This window comes from Pelophylax lessonae (genome assembly GCF_965119305.1).
Source record: "Pelophylax lessonae genome assembly, chromosome: 6".
NCBI lineage: Eukaryota > Metazoa > Chordata > Amphibia > Anura > Ranidae > Pelophylax > Pelophylax lessonae.
Window position 1 is genome coordinate 198965541 of NC_138773.1, and position 16970 is coordinate 198982510.

At 40.7% G+C, this 16970-nt stretch overlaps 1 protein-coding gene across 1 annotated transcript in view; it reads right to left on the bottom strand.

Annotated features, from left to right (window-relative positions):
* Positions 1 to 7689: 7689 nt before the first annotated feature.
* The window catches only part of INO80D (INO80 complex subunit D), a gene marked incomplete at its 3' end in the record, with an annotated part of 53051 nt that continues 43770 nt past the window's right edge, over positions 7690 to 16970 (bottom strand). Inside the window, exons 9-11 of the mRNA XM_082262226.1 lie at positions 16741 to 16958; positions 9549 to 9706; positions 7690 to 8858 (exon numbers count right to left, since the gene is read on the bottom strand). Of these exons, the coding sequence (XP_082118352.1) occupies positions 7690 to 8858; positions 9549 to 9706; positions 16741 to 16958 (1545 nt within the window). The remainder of the gene's footprint in view (positions 8859 to 9548; positions 9707 to 16740; positions 16959 to 16970) is intronic.

Consider the following 16970-nt stretch of genomic DNA (forward strand, 5'->3'; position numbering starts at 1 on the left):
TAATATATTATATATATATATATATATATATATATATATATATATATATATATATAAATAAATGCTCCAGTGCTGCCCTGTGGTCATCCTCCAGGTTAACAGATGTCAAAGTGTATTCAGCCCACTTCCAGTGAGCCCAGGCACATATGGACGCACCACCTGCCATTTTCTGTGTCAATTTCGTGCGAGCCCGGGCTGTATAATGGCACATCAATCAAATCACACAACACTATTCGATCTCCTTTTAAAGCAGTAAGATTTGCCCACTGTTACACTGGAGGAGAAGAGGAAGGTATGTATTCTAAAAAAATGTTTTTATGGTTAACTGCAGTTGGAGGAGAAAGGGGGGGGGGGCTGCCAAACCTGGAGTTATGCTTTAGGATGCAGCAGTTAAAACATTTAGCAAAATTGCTTTTTAATTAAAAAGTGATTTAGAGAAATATGCAAGCTGTGAAAAATACCACAGAAGAATAAAGACTGATGGGGCTGTGGGAGATTATAAACGCTAGGCTATTCCAGAAAAAGGAGTACAGTATTTTTTTTAGGACTTTGTTATATGAGCTTTTATTTGTCAAGACCAATAGAATCAAAATTAGTTATTCAATAAATATCTCTATTACTACAAGAAAAGTGAATTTGGAGTTCAACGTAACTGTGTACTTTAAATCTGCTGCGATACATAACCATAGAATGCCTGTACAATAGACTACTACAAGTGTAAAATGTTAACAATTCTCTGCAAATCGGACAATTTTTTAAACATAGTTCACTTTGAGCCATTAACAAAATTTCCATAAATCAAATTTTCCTAGGACAAAATGTTGCAGTGTTGTGTGAGAAGTGCTGAAACTTTACCAGCAATACACAAAAGACTAGGGGTAAACAAATGGCAAGAGCCAGGCAAACAGCATTTTTTAAATACCAGACCACAGCCAATTTTTAAAGTGTTTCTAATGAAAATTGCCCGCTACCTACTTAAGTGAAAGATTAGCACCTACCTCTGATTAGCATTCCATTCACCCTTGCAACTATTTTTAATGGCATGGGCATATAGAATTATACAAATCTAATAATAAATATCTGCAGGCATCTGAATACCATAAAATGGAATGGTATACCAAGAATCTTATCCAAATTATTTTTCTCTACTGAAGTGTTATACAATGAAGTGGAGGTATTGCAATAACCATATCAGATAACAACTCTCCACTTCAAACTCCCACCTCAAAAAGAAAGTGATGGGATGTTAGGGAAAAATAACTTTACGGGTTAAATACTCTGCTTTTCTGCATTAGCAATATTTAGATCTTCTAATAGTCTTATATAGGTGTTACAGTTCTTTTTAGAATGTAATCTTTCTAGGCAGGTAATCCAGGTTTATATTTACACCAATTTAGTGCAAGGAATAATTTATCTTACAATGCATTGCTTATACAGTCATCAAAAAAAAGTCTTCTATGCCAATAAAAAATTAGGTCAACTGCCATCTTGTTCATTTATTGAAGCCAGTCTCTGTTGCACATTTGGACAGTGGGATAAAAAAAAAAAAAAAAAACTCTTTTAGGCTTCATGTACACGTAGCCTATTGGAAAAAGCAGCAATTTTGCTGCGTGTTGCGTCTGTCGGTCATAGTGTTACCAATCCTGAACGTGATTCTTCCCTGTTCAGGAGAGGGAGGTTGAACCTCCCTTAACTACAGCAGCTCCTAAACAATCCTAAAAGCCTATGTGTACAAGGACACATAGGGTTTTATGGCGTTGAGTTTAGAACCTTTGGCAAAAAAGCCAACAGCTCCTAAACTCAAGTTTAGGATCTGTAATGTACATGAAGCCTTACATGCTGTATTTTTGTGCTATAATTTCACCAATCCGCAGGTCTTAAAAGCATTAATATAGGTAAACAGCCAAGTAGTTGAAATTCATAAAGTGTGGACTGTTTTAGTTTTACTTAACAATGGATTTAATTCTGGCCAGCCAGCCACTCCTAAGATTCCCTTATCCTATTTAGACAACATAGCCAGATTCCGAACCCAACCTTTTTAAACAGCGGGAATACAGCCTGGTCAAGAACTTGCCCCCAGTCTGTCACTGTTTAGTGAAGTAGCACTGATGAGATCTCTATACTTTTTCATCCCATTAGCAAATTCTCCCTTTTGCGCTGGCAGTTCTGTGCACTGCCGTAGAGCTAAACTGGCTTACAGTCCTTCTCACCCAGTCTGAATCCTGCTGTACGGGAGGTTATGTTAAACCAATATAAAGACATTGTGGTCCCATTTTTACAGAACAAAAAAAAAAACACATAAGAATTTTGATGAATACCAAATGCGATTACATGTGCATCTTTATATCTGCCTACAGTTATGCTTTAGCTGTGAATCCAGGTGGTATTCCCTGTCAATAGATAGAAACTCAATGTCTTGCTTGATATTCTTTTTAAGGTTCTTTTACTGCTATGATTGCTAGTTATGTAAAATAGTAGAAAATCATGACACTCTCCACACTGGACAAAAAAAAAAAATTATAGGCTGCAACCATTGGGGATGCAAGTGGCTTATTGGGCTACTAAACAGTAACTAGAGAAGTCACAGGCATATTCTTCTATCTAAAGAACAGTTTGGGTCAGTAATTAAACTGGAGGAGAATGCAGCAGGTTGCCTTTTATAAAAACAATTTTTGACAGAACAGCAGCTTGGCCATAACTACATAGAAAATATCAAGGCAAATTGTTCGTTCATGCAAGGCTTGGACCGAGGAGTTGGGGTTTATGATTAGGTAATGACCACAAACTGCATGATGGACATATTTTGCAAACATTTCTACCATACTTGCTGTCTTTTTTGTTCAGTGTTCAGAACACCGCTACATATTGTAGAATGCATGTATAAAGAAAGGGCCCTACAGTCAAATTTACTAAGACTATTTTTCATCTCCGGTTAAAAGATGAAAAATGACCCCTCAGTGCAAGCAAGACCTAAGCAATTGCAACCCTGCCGGCCAACAATTACGGATACATTTTAAATCATTCATTGTAAGCATGCTGCAATTAACATATATCAAATACTTCTCTTGATTTTTTTTGTTGCTTATGTAAAATGGTTTAACCTGTGGCTAAACTAGTCATAAAAGGAAGAAATTCCTGACTACAGTTAGGCATAAAAGGTGAATGTACTGTGCAAAAAAATAAATAAGTAAAAATAGTGACTCACAATTTGACCTTGGTTTTTGGTCAATAATAAAAGGTTAACATACAATACGGACATGAACTGTAAGGGAACATAAGGAGACCACTGTTAAACTTTTCTGCAAATCTATTATAATCAAGTTATATTGTGTAAAATAATGTATTATATCAAATTAATATTTTTTTTCTCAAATTTGTGACCTGAGGAAACTAGTCTACAGAAATTGCACATACCCCATAATAAATACTCCACCTTTACAGGTTTGGATTAGAGGTGCCATTATGTTATAATGAAAAAAATGCACACATTATCCTCAGTGTTCAATTTTGGGAATTCAGTCAAATCAAAAGCAAACAAACCACTGGTAGTGGAAAAAAAGAAAGAAAAGAGAAAAAAAAAAAAGATAAGGACTTATTACCACAAACACAAAAGAGTAGTTAAAATTTTGGGAAAAGCAGCTTCATGTATTCCTCCTTCTCTGACAAAATATTTAATGTAATAGGTCAGCATTATTGAAATGTATTAAAGTTATACACTGGCTACAGCTGGGTAGTGTGTCATCAGACAGCCAGCTACTGCCTTTATGCCTGCTCTCTCCCATAATCAGCTACTGCATATACGCCTGCTTTGGGAAAACTAGCAGCACAAGTCCAATAAATTCTGATGCAGAGATATGAATTTCTATGAAAAGGGAAGGGAAGGATGGGGGCATAAGGAGAGAGTTAAGCTCCTAAACTACAATTACCCTTTAGATGTGTATAATCCTTGTAGTACACTCACTGTGTCCAACATGGTTCTGCAAAGATCATGATAAACCATGAAAATAACAAAGGTTACTGCTCTTATGTGGCATTGCAATCCATGCTGAATTCATTTACCCATGTTGGTACCTGCCTTGTACACCATTTCATTACTGAACTAAAAAATTTAGAACAGGGGGCAAAATATCTTTCTGTACTGTAGCCTAAAATGAGAAGTTCACCCTTTGGAACGTGTAACATGTTCTACCCATATTTAGCTCCTGCCGCCTCTCCCCGCACCCCCTGTCACAATTCAAAAACAGCACAGCCGCTCATACGGTCACGGCATTCATCTGTGAATTAATGAACTACAAAGTACCATCAGCCACTGTGACTGATGGCTTGTAGTTCTAATTGAACTGCGATGATGAGCGCCCTTGTAGTTCATTCACATGCCCTGCAACATTCAAACTGACAGCCCATATGAAGGTACAGGCTGAAAGCTGCAGGACTTGTGTAAGAACCCTAACATTGCACCCCAGATCCACTGATCACAGGTACAATGCTTTACAGGGTCCTGCAGGAAAAAAAAAAATACATGCAGATTTTGTTTGTGCTAAAATATGTGCAGTTATTTTTTCTAAAAAGGTGAATTTATCCTTTAATTCTGACCAGACACGATTTTGCAAGCATTGCAACTGATCCAATCATCACAGCAATAATGGGGTAGCACACAATTCAAAAACTGAGCTAAGATAAATGAGGGGAGCCTATGAAAATTGGCAAGGCCAGCTGAAGAAACCCTTTGACCATTAGAAAAAAACAGTATTTCAGAAAGAGAATTTTCAGGATAAGAAAAGAGCCGAGAGTGCCCCTAGAGATTTCACCTTTCCCTGATACTGTAAAAAGGATCTGCCCAATAATGGCCAGCTAAGTGAACAAACTCGTATATTATCAATAGTGCAGTATATGAACTATTACAGCCAACCACCACAGAATTCTGCAATCACTGTCAAGATTTGGTAGGTTTAAAAGTTTCAAAAAAATAAACACAGTTCTGCTTGAAGCTTGATAAAAGTGTACACCTGTGTGAACTGGACCTTACATTTCAAATTGGGATGGCAGTGGATGTGGCCATTTCTTAAGGCAGTTTACATATAAAATTTTAACTGCATGTTTGGCTACTTGCGTTAAGCTGTAATTTTTTTTAATTGGGAAAATGCAGTATCTTTATTTTACCATAAATTCTATAAGCAGCGCTCCAGGGTCAACTATTCTGCAAGCAAGATTTCAAACATGCAAGTGTCAATAATTCTGACCCACCTTCACTATAGTGGAAGCACTGCTCTGGATAAAGGCTGTACACAGGCTGAGATCCTAAGCAGGTTAAAAGCCTTCCCCCAACCTTACTGCAGAAATTTAAATAAATAGGGTGAATAGTCTGACCTTTCTAATCTTAGCATAGTATCAGCGTTTCTTGCAAATTAACAGTTGTTCACTGAAAGATTTTCTTGCGGACCGAAGTTGCTCTTCAAAGTTTCACAGGGGTATTATAGTCTGCAAATTGTAGTATTATAGAAAAAAAAAATCTGAGCAAGAAGAAGAAGGAGTTACACTTTAAAGGAGATGCATCAAGCCAAAACTTCCCAACAAAGGACTGCTGTGGCTTTAGGATTATACCAGCACAATTTCTGAATAATAGGCCTTAGACTAGACATAAAATCCTGTTCTTGGAGGATTCTTGTGCTCAGGATTTACTTCTACCTGCAGGAGGATTGGACAGTTGTTAAAAAAAAAAAAAAAAAAATGGTAGGTCAGCACAGGTTAAGCTCTTCTACTAGCGTGATTAAATTTTGTAGCAAGCAGTTTCAAGAGCATAAAACAATGTTGGGTGGGACCCGTGTGATTTTATAGAGAGTACTAGCATCCTATTTCAGGAAAGAAAGGCCATCCAAAGCAGTCCAACTGAGGGACGGACAACAGAGAACAACTGATAACCGGTCCAATGTGGACAAATTGGGACTGCCTGCAGCTGAAGAGCCACTCAAGAACTAATGTCCACAGCGGACACCAGAGGAGGCCTAAATTCCCCCACCTAATAGGAAGAAGACAAGACCAGGGGATAATAGAATCAGAACTAAGCTGGATGCCAGAAGAGAAGACTACTCACATCAATAAGAGAAGACTACTCACATCAATAAGAAAGATGGGGGAAATGCCTAAAAGTAGACCATAATATGGACCTGGTCAATATGAATTAACCAGGATATGAAAGATAAAATGTCCAACAGGAAAAGAATCACTGGCTAAGATCATTTGAAACACAGGGAAGGAACATCTCCCCCAAGACTTGGAAAACTGGTAATAGGGGTTGGGGGAGTATACTAGACAGCGTACACTTTTGTTTCCCAGTGTCCAATCCTCCTGTAGGCAGCAATGCACACAACAGTAAACAGTAAACTGCCTGTGACCTCAATATACGAGAATGATTATAACTTAGGAAACTGATTTTAGCACTTTTCCAGAAAGGGCCGGCAAACAGGATAAACATCCTTTTAGGGTGACTGCATGCTGCGGAAACCATAAAGTTATTACTTTTATTGGATACTGTCCCTGACTGATTATGTTATTGTATAGTGATTTTACACTTTTTGGCCTGGGAACATTTTAAAACTATTTGGGTAAACAGGGGAACAATGTTAGACATGTTTCTAAAACTGCTCTGGGTAAAGTCCTACATTTGACATGGCGAAGGCAACATTAAATGTCTTCAAATGGGGTAACCTTAACCAAATGGGTAAGTGATAATCTATTTTCTACTGGTCTACAACCTGACAAAAATATTTAATACATTCAAATTAATTCCAAAAGAAGCCATCTCTATCCCCACATGCAGGAATCCCAACTACAGAATCAGGATAAAGGTCCTTCAAAATCAATCAAATTAGAACTTTTGTTGTAAGAAGCCAAATGTGCAAAAAATGTAAGTTAAAATGGCCATTACAAAGTTACAAAGAGATGGTGGAATAAAACGTTTCCAGTATTAGCATTTAACAGAACCAAAACCATGCATTGTACTCTTGTAGGCTACTTCAACTCAATTTTGTGTTTTCTCTGCCTTTGTCATGCCTTAAATACCTCTTCTATGTTCTGGACCATGCACTGAGTTTAGCAGGAAACATGGAATGGAAGCTACTTAAACAAAGTGCTAGCAACACCACCCCTAAGATTTGGGATTTTTTTTGATTACTACAACACACACAAGCACGCACTCACACACAGACGCATACACAGGGAACAAGATTGGGATAGCTTAATTTCTTTAGAAAAGGACACTGGGTTCATACTGCATTGAAAAAAGAGTATGGAGAAGCAGTACTACCCAATTTACTGCTCTTTCATGGAACGCTCACTTCCCTTGATACCCTAACCTGCTTGCTGCCACGGCTTTGCAGCTCTGCATTAACAACATAGATCCAGATGGCCAACATCAGGTAGTGAAAGACAATGCAGATTTCCTGTGGTCAGAAGCCAAGCAGAAAGTTATAGAACCCAGCGTCACTAGTCTGGGAATAAAAAAAACGGGAAAGCAGACAAACAAGGATAATAGGAGCACCAGTGCCATTACAGCACAAGGAGGACATTGTACTGAATACACTCCTCCTTTCATTAATGTGAAAAAAATATTCCGGGGAATATGTGGTAAGAGGCGCTGAACGTGATAATCGCTTCTCATACTACTTGTTCTTTAACAGGCAAGGAGATCAGTTAGATTTTGTGATTAATGGATGAAGAGGTGTTGTTGGTACTTGTAGCTGTGGCACCTGTTACAGTAAATCCCGCAGGAGGAGCAATGGAGCTATGGCTGGGTTGCAGGTCTTTGGGGATGCCACTGTGAGAAGTTAGCTGATGACCAAAGGCTGCAATAAATTGTGGGAGCTGTTGTTTGGAGGGCGTAGAATCCATGAGTTCAGAGGGAGGGGGGCTTAGGCCACTGAAACTTGTCTGTGGTAACCCCGGAAGCATGTTAGAGCTGTTGGGGGTCACAGTGGAGAAGGTAGGCTGTGAATGTTCTGAATGAGAGACAGCCTGAGGGGTAGACAAAGACGTAGAGAGAAGGTGCCCATCAGAACTGAGGAAGGTGCTGAATGTTGATGGGTCACCAAGGTTCACAGGGAGGTTACCCCAATGAGACTGAGCATTTACCACCCCACTTAGAGACACCTCCATATGGGTGGTGAGCAAGTGCTGCGTAATAATGGGCACCTCTGAAGAAAATGTATCCGTTAAACCATCACCAGCGAAGGAGGCAGCATGTGGAGATGTAATTTGGTCACTATACGGTGAAGGAACATGCTCACTGTCATAATGGCTATCATGAGGAGAAGAATGTGGATGGTCACTGCTGTATTGCTGTTGCGAGGTGATTACATTTTCTGTTTTGCTTAGAATTTCTGCAGGTAGAGGCCGCTGGGAAGAATGGCTGCTTTCATGAAGTTCATGGTATGTACCCGTGAAAGACCTCTCTTCAAGCGAGCTGTGGCTTATTAGAGTTGCAGAACTAAGGCCAACATTGGCAGATGATGAAAACTGCCTCTGAATATGCCCACTCAGAGGTGTAGGAGGGCTAGACAAAGTAGTACGACCAAGGAGGTTTTCATCCAGTTCCAGACTGGTAAAGTTTTCATGAACCATATGCCCGTTGAGTAATTTTCCAAGGTCTGTATGATCTTCTCGGCTCAGCGAGTGGATCCCTGTGGTTCCAGACCCTGCAGAGAATGACGTCATTCCACGATCCGAAAGATCCTGAGCAGTAACACCATCTGCTTGAGTCAGCACGGCAATGGAACTTAGACACTCTAAAGATGTAACTGCTTGAAGAGCCCGCTCCAATTCTTCTGCTTCTTCAGTTGTTGGAAGAAGTTCACCATTTTTACCTGAAAGAAATTGAATTCTGCTGTAGTAGTAAAATGTAACCATTTAAAAGCAATGTCTGATACATTTATTCTAAATTACAAAAAGTCCACGTTTGCACTTGATTAATTAAAAACAAAAATTAACTTTTAGTAATTAAAAAATATTTGAAAAGTGGGATATTAGCAATCACAAGTATGGTATGTCAATTGCACCAAAACCATTACCCTGAAAAAAGTGTACCTTGTTTCATGAATTCCTCCTAAAATAGCAGTTCACTTCCAATGCCTAAGTGCCGTTGGCTCCTCCTGCTCTCAGTGTGCAACCACAGGAAGCCGCTTCCTATGGTGGCACACCTGCGTACTCGCTTTCCAACCAGGCTGTGTGTGTCTATGGGGGGAGGGAGAGGGAACCACATTCCTGCCCAACCCTACCATTAAGAGCAGCCAACTCCAGAGACATTCTGTGAAACACAACATGGTAAGTCAGTAATGGTAAAGATATACTACAGGAAGAACACAGGCAATATTGGTGACTAGTCCTTTGTTCTCTGCTTGTATTTTTGGGACATGTTCATTGTCACTGTTGTAGAGCCTTCTAGGTAAGGGGAGTAAATCAGGCAGCCCCATGAAGGAGTACCTGACTAATTTTGAATTGATCATAATAAGACATGCTGAGTTTACAAGGTAAAAATGTTTATATAGCATAGTTACCTTCAAAAAAGTCAAAGTCTTGTAGGTCATCAGGCAGACGTGGAAGGACATCTGAGAAATCTTCCTGATTCAGTTCCAGATCATGAGGAATGTCAGTGATCTCACTAGTGATGTCATCCGGGAGCTCTTCAGTGCTCAAGTCTGGTGTGGATGGACTTCTACAGAACAGAAGAAACAGATGTCTATCGCTTTACAGAACAATGTTAACATACATATATATATACATATATATATATATATATATATATATATATATATATATATATATATATATATATATATATATATATAAAAGGGATGCACAGAAATGAAAATTTTGGGCCGAAACCGAAAATGCAGGATGCCCTTGGCCGAAAATGACTTTTTCCCCCAAAAAAATTTAAAATGGATAGAACAGGGGCATACACCAAAAACAGGCAGCGGCGCACACCTGTCGCTGCCACCCTGTCACAGTATATGTACTGTGATGGGTTGGCAAGAGGTTAATTTAATTACCAATGATATTAGTATTATGCAGCATGAGGGAGTTAATGCAGTATAGTATTATGCAGCATGAGGGCGAGCTGCCGCTAATAACTATAACTATGTGAGCCTTCACTTCACTGTCAGCGGAGATACATGCCTGACAGTGAAGTGAAGCTCACATAGTTACAGCTATTAGCGGCCACTCCCGCCGCCCCCCCGCCCGGTGTCAGGTCACTTCTCTTTCATACATGGTCGCGCTGAGCTGACAGGGAAGGATCACATAGTTCTAGTATCTATAGCGGCCGCTCGCCCCACCCCCCCGCCTGGTATGTCCATTCATGCACACATCTAGTAGTAGGACGTCATTGAGAGGCGGGACTTTTAAAACCTGCCCTGCACCCTCCTCCTTCCTCACGGCGTCCATTATTTTCGGCAATGTTAACCCATTATCGGCCAAAATGGGATAGGCCCATTTTCGGCCGATAATTTCGGTGGCCGAAATGTCGGTGCATCCCTAATTTATTTATATAAACATATACACACACATACATATACGTACATACACACACACACACACACACACACACACACACACACACACACACACACACAGTGGGGGGGGGGGGGGGCAAGAACAAGTATTTGATGCACTGCTGATTTTCCAGGTTTTCCTACTTACAAAGCATGTAGAGGTCTGTAATTTTTATCATAGGTACTCTTCAACTGTGAGAGACGGAATCTAAAACAATAAAATTCAGAAAATCACATTGTAGGATTTTTTAAGTAATTAATTTGCATTTGATTGCATGACATAAGTATTTGATACATCAGAAAAAGCAGAACTTAATATTTGGTACAGAAACCTTTCCTTGCAAATACATAGATCATACATTTCCTGTAGTTCTTGACCAGTTTTGCACACACTGCAGCAGGGAATTTGACACACTCCTCCATACAGAGCTTCTGCAGATCGTTCAGGTTTGGGGCTGTCGCTGGGCAATACAGACTTTCAACTCCCTCCAAAGATTTTCTATTGGGTTCAGGTCTGGAGACTGGCTAGGCCACTCCAAGACCTTGAGATGCTTCTTACGGAGCCACTCCTTAGTTGCCCTAGCTGTGTGTTTCAGGTCGTTGTCATGCTGGAAGACCCAGCCATGACCCATCTTCAATGCGCTTACTGAGGGAATGAGGTTGTTGGCCAAGATCTCACGATACATGGCCCCATCGATCCTCCCCTCAATACGGTGCAGGCGTCCTGTCCTTTGCAGAAAAGCATCCCGAAGGAATGAGGTTTCCTCCTCCATGCTTCACAGTCGGGATGGTGTTCTTGGGGTTGTACTCATCCTTCTTCCTCCAAACACGACGGTGGAGTTTAGACCAAAAAGCTCTATTTTTGTCTCATCAGACAACGTGACCTTCTCCCACTCCTCCTCTGGATCATCCAGATGGTCACTGACAAACTTCAAACGGGCCTGGACATGAGCTGGCTTGAGCAGGGGGACCTTGTGTCGGCTGTATGATTTTTATCCATGACAGCGTAGCGTGTTACTAATCATTTTCTTTGAGACTGTGGTCCCAGCTCTCTTCAGGTCATTGACCAGGTCCTGCCGTGTAGTTCTGGGCTGATCCCTTACCTTCCTCATGATCATTGATGCCCCACGAGGTGAGATCTTGCATGGAGCCCCAGACCAAGGGAGATTGACAGTCATCTTGAACTTCTTCCATTTTCAAATAATTGCGCCAACAGTAGTTGCCTTCTCACCAATCTGTTTGCCTATTGTCCTATAGCCCATCCCAGCCTTGTGCATGGCTACAATTTTATCCCTGATGTCCTTACACAGCTCTCTGGTCTTGGCCATCGTGGAGAGGTTGGAGTCTGAGTGTGTGGACAGGTGTCCTTTATACAGGTGAGTTCAAACCGGTGCAGTTATAATACAGGTAATGGGTGGAGAACAGGAGGGTTTCTTAAAGAAAAAAATAACAGGTCTGTGAGAGCCGGAATTCTTACTGATTGGTAGGTGATCAAATAGTTATGTCAAGCAATAAAATGCAAATTAATTATTTAAAAATCATACAAATGTGATTTTCTGGATTTCTTAGATTCCGTCTCTCACAGTTGAAGAGTACCTATGGTAAAAATTACAGACCTCTACATGCTTTGCAAGTAGGAAAACCTGCAAAATTGGCAGTGTATCAAATACTTGTTCGTGTGTGTGTGTGTGTGTGTGTGTGTGTGTGTGTGTGTGTGTGTGTGTGTGTGTGTATATTCCCCAAAATATTTATTTTTCGTTTTGAATAGCTTAGAAAAGGGTTAAAATCCCAGTCCACTAATTCTAATCTAATCCTTTGCTGTCGGTCCCTTCCCTTGTCATAGGACACAACAGGAAGTCAGAGGAAATCTGTAAAATAAAGAGGGATGATAACCTTCTTAGATAGCTCCATTGATAGATTTCCTATTCCGGTTTGGTGTAAAGTGAGAAGCCTCTGGCTGAGGAAAGAGGCCTGATCACCCTTCGGAAACACATCCCAATTGGCTGCTCCTGGGCTTGACAGGTAGTTCCGACAGAGCATGACAGCTCTCTCCTCATGGCGATTAGCAGTTTGGCTGTCTGTAATTTGCACCCCTCCCCACGGCGGCTCAGTCTACCTGCAGCTCCAACACTCTCTGGACTCTCCCTGGGTGATCCCACCCTGTTACCACCCACCTGTCGCCAATGATTGCCTTGTGGGTGAATTTTGTGTTATTTTGGTTTTCCACATTTAACTATGCTACACCAGCAGTGGCTTGGCATCTCGCCTTCCCTTCCCCCTTCTTTGTTATTGCCTATATACACAAAGATCAGGTCAGTTTTATCTCTGGCACACAGGGACCAGACCAGGTGAGACGAGTAGTTATTTCACTGCTTCAGTCTAGAAGGGATGGGGGGTGCTCCCCAAGAGGGGTTCTTACTTTCTATAAAATCTTTAGAAGGTGTTTGACTTGGTTTCGTGGCCTTACCTGTTCGGGCTCCTGGAGACCTGGGGATATGGTTCGCATTTCCTAAACATTTTGCGGATGTTATATTTGAATCCCATAGCCCAAGGTCAGGCTTCCTAGTTACTCTTCAGACCTGGTCAGGGTTGCAGTGATCATGCTTGCGACCAAGCCTTGGTGTTTCATCACTGTAAGGGGACCTAAAGACAGCAGGAAAGACTTCCGCTCTGGCGCCTGATTTTCTGCGTCGTCTTATGAATTGTCCCTTCGGAATGTTGGTTAACCAGGGTTTGTGATGGCAACTCGTAAGTGGGATTCTGCCTTGATGTCTGATGTTGGCTACATAAAGGACCCCAAGAGCCTGCCTTAAAGGGACCACCACTGGACCAGTCACTTCCATATTGGAGATCCTGCTACCTATTGGTATAAACACTCATTAAGAGTGTCTTGGAGGTGAGCGGCCATTTCACTCATTTAAGGAAACATGCTCACCACCGTATTGAAAGCAGTTTCTCGCACTTAGTGAATGTCCACAGTTTCCCGCACATCCGGCAATTTTTGCACATCAGCACCTTCTTTATGAACTTTTTATGAATTGTTTATGATTATTCGCTTCCATATAAAGCAATTTTCCTTTATAAGGTTTTCATACCCCTGCTCTTGGTCGTTTGGGGTATCCTTCGTTACCATATTTTTAATTTTTACTATTTATTATTTCCAGTCACAGTTCACGTATTACACAGTTCTATCTGTTTTTCTACTGTGTTATTACCATCACTACATTTTGATCAGACCATTTTGTCCTCCATCCTCGGATCTGATCAGTTACCATCACTTGGCACCTTAGTTCACTGTCACTTTCCTCTTTACAGTGACTTTATTTATTACTGTTCTTTTCTTCTGCTGCTATTTATTGTGGTTTAGTTTTTATGCACTTTCTGCACACGTGCACTTTACCACATCACTATATATATTTATTTGATGTCATTGATGATTACCTTGCATTTATGCTTGTTATTTATTAGCTTTATTGGGATTGATTGAGCGCCGATTTTATTGATTCGTTAATTTGCTTTGATGTATGTGGTGACCCTACTAAAAATTAGCTGCTAATCCTTGGTCCCCATCTTCACCCTATATCCACTACTCATTTTATCTATTTATTACATCTGGTATATGGTCAAGCGCATAGGTTTTTCTTATTTCATCTTTATCTCAACAAAATTGCCTCTGGTTTCTTATCTTTCTAAGTTACAAACTCTTCACCATTAAGTTTTCAGGGCTGTCAGTCCTATGGAACCATTTATCACATGGTGGGAATGCCCCAGACTATAGAGATTATGAAAAAGAGTATTTGCGCTATTGAGACGAGTACAAGAGTCCCAGTACCACAAACATCATGCATTGCTCTTCTGAAAGCCGCCTGGGAAGGTTCCGCAAGCTATGAAAAAATTGATATTTTTTTATCCCTTGGTGGCTAAACTGACTATAGCCCGATCATGGAAAAAGGCTTCTGTGCCCATCTCTTTGCTGACGCAGAAAGGTCTATTGGATCATGCTCAATGAAAAATTTGCTAGTATATTCAATAAAACTAGTAAACTATTTGATAAGGTCTGGAGCCCATGGGCTCGATATATGCACAATGAACTGTAATGATCATAGCTTATCTGTATGGTGGATAATATGGTCACCATTCTACATCCCTTGTCCTCCAGGTTGCTTTCTTTTCACTCTTTTCTGTCTTTCCCTCCTTCTGTGTCCCTAGGAATATGCACAATGTGCAGATCGCATCATGATGCAGTTTTCACAGCTGACAGTTATTCTCTTTCGATGATCTTGGTGTCTCTCCCTACGTAGTTGGAAGGCTGAGATGTTCCCATTTTTGCTTTCTTTGGGTTTACTGTATGGCTAACTTTAAAATGACAGGAGTAAATGGTTTTAACCAGATTATCCTTGCGGGGGGAGCTTTATGATCCATTCCCACTTTGTATACTGGATGTTTTATACAAAAAAATTTCAATAAATACTTTGAAAGTAAAAACAGGGGAAGCTGGAGTTTAGTCTTTACAATTTGTTAGTCCCTTATGTAAAGTCCATCTAAATCTACTAGTCTAACACTACACTCTTCTGCTGTCCAAATAGGTGACCACACTGCTTTGCCACCCTGAGGACAGAAGGTGCGTTACTAGCCAGATCACCAGGTGAAAAAAAATCGAAGGGGAGGTTGGGGGGGGGGGGGGGACCTCAAAAATAAACTAAACTATTGTACCCATATTATCTAAGGATTGGTAAACTGCATTATATTGCATATTAAATCTAGTGTGCCTACTTTTCCCTAGCATAACAAGTGCTTTAGTGTATTCGATGCACTTGTCCTTGAAAATGTACAAAAGTAACACAAATATGCTAAATAAATTGTATTATCTGTACTTTGACAAGTGTAGGACACAGATATACACTCAGCCACTTTATTAGGCACACTTGTTCAATTGCTTGGTAAACACAAATTGCTAATCAGCCAATCACATAGAAGCAACTCAATGCATTTTAGGCGTCTAGACATGGTGAAGACGACTTGCTAAAGCATCAGAATAGGGAAGAAAGGGGATTTAAGTGACTTTGAACGTAACATGGTTTTTGGTGCCAGACAGGCTGATGTGACCATTTAAAAATGCTGATCTACTGGGATTTTTACACACACAACCATCTCTAGGGTTTACAGAGAATGGTCCAAAAAACAGAATGAGTGGCAGTTGTGTTAACGGAAATGCCTTATTGAGGTCTGAGGATAATAAGCAGGTTTGAGATGATAGAAAGGCAACAGTAACTCAAATAACCACTTGTTACAACAAAGGTATGCAGATTACCATCTCTAAATTAACACATTGAGCTTTGAAGCAGATGGGCTACAGCAGCAGAAGACCTCACCGGGTGCCTCTCCTGCCAGCCAAGATAAGGAAAAGGAAGCTACAATTCACACAGGCTCACCAAAATTGGACAATAGAAGATTGTAAAAACTTTCCTGGTCTGACGAGTCTTGATTTCAGCTGCAACATTCAGATGGTGGGGTCAGAATTTGGCATAAACATGAAAGCATGGATTCATCCTGCCTTGTATCAACAGTTTTGGCTGGTGGTGTAATGGTGTGGGGGATATTTTATTGGCACCCTTCTGGCCCCTAAGTACCAATTAGGCAACGTTTAAATGCCACGCCATGGAGTATTGTTGCTGACCAAGTCCATCCCTTTATGACTACAGTGTACCCATCTTCTGATGGCTCCTTCCAGCAGGATAATGCACCATGTCACAAAGCTCAAATCATCTCAAACTGGTCCTGAGCATGACAGTAAGTTCACTGCACTCCAATGGCCTCCACAGCCACCAGATCTCAATCCAATAGGACACCTTTGGGATGTGATGGAACAGGAGATTGGCATCATGGATGTGCAGCTGACAAATCTGCAGCAACTGCGTGATGCTCTCATGTCAATATAGACCAAAACCTCTGAGGAATGTTTCCAACACCTTGTTGAATCTACGTCACAAAGAAATAAGGCAGTTCTGTAGGCAAAAGGGGGTGCAACCTGGTACTAGCAAGGTGTATCTAATAAACTGGCCTGTAAGTGTATTTTAAATAGACTCATGCAAGGCATACGAATGAGAAAATGCATACATACCAAGAATACCCTCAAGGAGAGAGATTATAAAGCCACAAATTCACCATACTATACTCAAGAAAATCAAGTACTAACCTTATACTGGAGACTTCAACTGGCAGTGAGAGGCTGCTGGGCATACAAAGATTGCCTTGTGGCAATGCAGGCGGAATGGGCTTCTGAGGGCGTTTGGGACCCCGCCGCCTCTTTTTCTTGTGTTTTTTGGTGAGTGCTGGGGGCTTGGTCTTTTTCCTGGGTTTCCTCTGCTGCTGGTGTTGAATTTTACGTGAATTGTCTCCTCGCAGAAAATTGTCCTAATAGGATAT